This window comes from Pteropus alecto, unplaced genomic scaffold (assembly GCF_000325575.1).
Source record: "Pteropus alecto unplaced genomic scaffold, ASM32557v1 scaffold272, whole genome shotgun sequence".
Classification (NCBI taxonomy): Eukaryota; Metazoa; Chordata; class Mammalia; order Chiroptera; family Pteropodidae; genus Pteropus; species Pteropus alecto.
Window position 1 is genome coordinate 167,154 of NW_006432452.1, and position 5,495 is coordinate 172,648.

Below are 5,495 nucleotides of genomic sequence, written 5' to 3' on the forward strand. Positions count from 1 at the left end.
TACACATAGTCATTCTTTAAAACATCAACTTCTTTAGCTTTCTCCAAAGTGAAAACATGTGAAAAAATTACTGATTTTGTATGTTGCAAATTACATTAATATCTAATTGGCTGGAAAAGCAATAAGCCACCTTAAAGTTACACCTCTCAGCTGTATTATTATAAATCTGTTAGTTTCAAAATGATGTCTAAAAACTTTTCAGCATTCTTGATAAAGTTCTTTGTCATAAGTTACTAACAATATTGGTAGAAGTTATGCTTTATTTTATCTCCTAACTACTTTCCACTCCTCTCCTATAAAACAGGATGACACTTGTCTTAGCACCATCAAAAGAATGCAGAGTAGAGATATTATATGATTCTAATAATACCATAAAATAGTCTGAGTAACTCTTTTGGATAATAATATTTTCAAATCTTTATGTAATTGTACTCACTACAAAATATGAGATTCATTTTCCTGCAAGGTCAATTAAATATGCAATTAAAAGTTACTCCCGCATGTCTTCCTCCCATGGCTGCCAGTGCAAATTCTCCAGGGTCATCATCTCTCCACCAATTTATAAATTGTACAGAATCATTCATGTGAACTGTATTTTAAATGGCTTTAAAATATTAAAAGTTCCATTTTATAATTTCTTCTGTTCAGTAATCAGTGTGGTGAATCTCCTTCATCTTGATAAAGGTCATAAGTTTTTTTTCTTCAAAGTGACTGATTTTGTGAGTTGTGGCAGGAGGAATAAGTAAAAGGAAGAGCAGTTCATGAAAAAGAAGCAGTGTAATCAGCACCAGTAACGTGACAGGATGATATTTTAAAAGAACTAAACAAATTTCTCCTCGTTCTGGATTTCTTTCTACCCTTTTACTATACTTATTCAGTCAGACGGCCATTGTGCATGACTCAGCAGAAATGAAAAGAGGACATAAAAACAGTCAAACTTTGTCTTTATAATTTCAAACTACGTTCAGAAAAATAGGAATAATTTTATTCAGAGTCAGTATATTTACGAGAAGTTATCAGTAGAAAAAATTTAATAGCTTCCCTCCTACCTTTCTACCACTCCAAAGTGAAAAAACAATTTATTTCTTTGGGAGAGACCAGTGATAGAGGAAGTGTGAAGAGTAGGAAAGGTCTGTGAGGGGTTGGAAATTAGGAAGAAAGAATCCAACATGGAATGAACAATAAGACAGAAACAGAGACAAAATAGAGATGGCCAACCTAACGGGCAATTTAGTTATCTTAGTATTGGTAAATGATGAAGATTTCAAACAAACTCAGTGTTGGATGAGTCAGCCCTAAGTAAAACCTTCCATTCTAAGTTTAATCATGCAAAATATAATAGAACTATAAGGAGTAACTGTAAGTGGAAAAAGGTAGCACATGATCTCAGAAACTATCAATTCAAAGAATTGGGGAAAGGATGCAAATAACCCAATGCCAGCCTTAAGTTAATACATCTATTATATTTGAACCTAGATGAGGGAAATCAAATTTATTTTCAAGCACTTGCAGAAATTTACACAAACATGAATAAAAGCAAAAGCAAAGTTTCAAGTTTCCTGAAACTACCATACAAGAGTCACAGACAAAATACAGTGCAATCATATTAGACAAATCAGTGACAAATACATAATGTACACAGTACACTAACCCAAATATCTCAAAAAATATGCAGTTTTGAATAATTTGTAGGTAAAAGTGGAACTCAAAATCACAAATTTTTTGTAAAAATAAAAACATAATGAACCATGCTACAATTCAGACCTGAGAATTTCAGCAAAAGTGTTGATAAAAGGAAAATGTATAGCCTCAACTGCACTTATTAGAACATTAGAAAGCTAGAAAATAAATGAATTGGTATTTCACGGAAAGAAGATAGAAAAAAACAAGAAGATAAAACATTCTAAATAGAAGAAATAATAATTATTAAACAAAATGATGAAACAAAAACCACTATAGATTCAATCAACAGATACATAATTTTTTTTTTCACAAGAATAGTAAAAAGAAGACTTTGTCTAGTGTTATTTTTATTTTTAAAGAGGAGAAAGGAGGAGGAAGGTGTAAATAAATATCATTGGTAATGAAAAATGGGTAACTAATTTTTAAGTGACCTATTACTTAAAATTAAATACCATATGATTTAGCAATCCCATTTCCAGGTATATATCTGAAAAAAAAAATGAAATCAGTATCTCAAAGAGATTTCTGCACTCCCATGTTCACTGCAAGACTATTTACAATAGCCAAGATACTGAAACAACCTAACTGTCCATCGATGGATGAATTGGTAAAGAAAATAATTTTTACATATACAATGGATATTATTCAGCCATAAAAAAGGAAATCCTGCTATTTGTACAACATGGATAAACCTGGAAGACCTTATGTTAAATGAAATAAGCCAGGTACAAAAAGACAAATACTGTATGTACCCACTCATATGTGAAATCTAGGGGAAAGAAAATCAAATTCATAGAAACGGACAGTAGAATGGTGGTTGCCAGGGGCTAGATGGTGGGGGAAATAGGGAAATGTTGGGCAAAGGGTCAAACTTTCAGTTATAAGATGAATAAGTTCTTGAGATCAAATGTACTGTATTGTATACTTGAAATTTGCTAGGATAGTAGATCTTAAGCATTCTCACCATGCACACACTAAAAAGGTAACTAAAAAGGTGATGGATGTGTTAATTAATTTGATTGTGGTAATCATTTCAATACATATGTATACATATATATATATTCATCACATTATATACTTTAAAGATATGTAATTTTATTTGTCAATGATACCTCAATAAAGCTGGAAAGAAGACTAAATAAAGATAAAAATAATGTAATAAAGTGATCAACATTCTAGGAATAAAGATGAAAGTTTAGATGACATGAAAAAAATTCTAGGGGAATATAAAGTACCAAGTGGCTTGTCGAGAAAAAAGACATAAAATCAAAAGAAAAAGTAGTTAAATTTCTGCAACCACAAAGATATCAGACCTACTGAACATTTTTTTAAAGCTAATTTCAGCTATATAAAAACTATTGCAATATATAGAATGGAAAAGAGATAATTCTTCATTTTCTGAGTTCAGCAATGACTGTGGGCCCCCAAGACAGAGAAGCACAAGTAAAAAAGTATATTAATCATACTTATAAGCACAGAAGCAAAAATCTAGAGTATCAGCAAATCACAATTAACATTTCATTATGATAATGACATCATGACCAAGGTTTTAGTCTCAAGAGTGCAAACAGTACAATTTAAGAAAATTTACCAACAAAGTTAATTCACTAAAATAATCAATCTAAATGAATATGTATATATGTGTGTATGTACATATAATCAACTGAATATATGTCAATATACTATTGAATGATATCCAGTAATCACGCATGATTAAAAAATTATTGGCAAGCAACTTTCATAAATGTATCTACCACATACTTATAGCAAATATATGCACAGTATAAGATGCAAATTCTAGAATAATTTAAATTCTGAAATTAAAAAGTCGCCTCTTATCATCAGTACTAATCAACATTGCCTTAAAGGTTCTAGCGACTGCAATAAGACAAGAAAAATAATAAGTGAAGAATGGCTGTAAAAGTTGGGAAGTACGAAATAAAATAGTTTTTGCAGAGGACATAATCATCTATAAAACCAATCCAAAAGAATCAACCAACAATTAGAGCTAAAGAGAGAATTTAACAGTGCCTAAATACAAGATTAACACAGGAAAAAAAAATTAATAGCCACCCCGTACAGCAACGAGACGTATAAAAAATTCATAATATCAAGACTTATTCATATTATCAAAGGGAGATGCAATTGAAAACATGATTATGAAATCCGTAACAGAGATATGTGGATGCACTTGAATAAAAACTGAGAATTCTGAACTTTAAAATTACCTCAAGCGATCTTTGCCAATCGCAGCCTCCTTTCCTCTCTCCAACCTAAGGAAGCCAGTCATACTTGGTTGAAACTGCTTTACGGCAGGCAGCATTGGGGCAGTACTTCCGGTCTCGTGCATTCAACCTTCCTTTCTGGTTTCAGTTTCTCAGAGAAACGTGGCCCGGAGAGATCGGCAGAGGCTTCTTCTCTCTCGGTTTTTCTACATCACGCCGAGGACAATTACCAGGTCGGGACCTACCTCTGTGCCTTGCAGGAGCCGCGGTGACCCACTCCAGCTGCTCGTAGGTGAGACTCATTGTCTAGTAGAGATGACCTCGTGGTTCAAGTGTGCCGGCGCCTTCTGGGGCGCGCCATTTCAGGGCTTTGGTACGGCCACAATGGCGGAGGCAGCAGCAGGGACGGGCCCCCCTGAGAACTTTATGACTTTCGAGGATGTGTATCTGAACCTTACCCAAGAGGAGTGGGAGCTACTTAGTGAGGGTCAGAAACGCCTTTACTATAAAGTGATGCTGGATAACTTTCTCCTGGCCTCCTCAGTGGGACTTGCGATTTCCAGAAGCACTATGATTACACAGTCCGAGCCAGTGAGAGGGCCCAGGTTTCCTGACAATACAAAGATGATGTGGGGGATCTCTTACCCTGGTAAAGTGAAGGCTGAAGGTGCATCTTGTGAGCAGGGTGTTCCTGTAAGAGTGTCACAGGTGGATCCTTCTATCCAAAAGAGCCACCAATGTGACGTGTGTGACCCAATCTTGAAAGCCATTTTGCATCTGGCTGAGCAGCAAGGAATATGCCCTGGGCAGCAAACATACCCATGTAAGTCATGTGGAACAGCCTTCTGGTTCAGTGTAAACCCTGACCAAATCCCAGGGCAGCAGATTGGAGAGACATTCCTTAGAATGGAAAAGGGCCAGGCCCCGTCTGTTAAGAACGACATAAGCCACAGGTCAGAGAATGCTCTCACTTGCCGAGATGGTGGGGAGGACTTTTTAGCCAGCTCTGGACTTGTCCAGCCTCATGCCACTCATGCTGGGGAGAGGCCATGCAGGAGAGCTGAGAGTGAGGTGACCTTTCACACTGAACAAAAGTGCAGTGAATGTGAAAAATTCTTTGGCTGCAGCTCCAGCCTCCAAGTATACCAGAGAGTTCCCCCAAAATCAAGGCCTTATGTGTGTAATGAATGTGGGAAGGCCTTTGCTAGAAAATCCCAGCTTGTTCAGCACCAGAGAATTCACACTGGAGCAAAACCTTATGAGTGCAGTGAATGCCACAAAGCCTTCAGCCGTAAAGACACACTTGTTCAGCACCAGAAAATTCACACTGGAGAAAGGCCTTATGTGTGCAACAGATGTGGAAAAACCTTTATCCGTAGAGGTGCACTTCTTAAGCACGAAAAAGTCCACACTGGAGAAAAGTCTTATAAGTGTGATAGATGTGGGAAATTGTTTAGCCACAGTTCCTACGTCAAAGTACATAAGAGAGTTCACTGTAGATCCAGGCCCTATACGTGCAATCAGTGTGGGAAAGTGTACGCTGTTGATCCCCACGTTGTTCAACACCATGCTCACACCCCAGCAAAT

The 5,495-nt window shown here is 36.3% G+C and overlaps 1 protein-coding gene across 1 annotated transcript in view; it reads left to right on the forward strand.

Annotated features, from left to right (window-relative positions):
* The first annotated feature begins 4,223 nt into the window (after positions 1–4,223).
* LOC107195355 (zinc finger protein 418-like) overlaps positions 4,224–5,495 on the forward strand; it is a 3,289-nt gene continuing 2,017 nt past the window's right edge. Inside the window, exon 1 of the mRNA XM_015585943.1 lies at positions 4,224–5,384. Coding sequence (XP_015441429.1) covers positions 4,224–5,384 — 1,161 coding nt within the window. The remainder of the gene's footprint in view (positions 5,385–5,495) is intronic.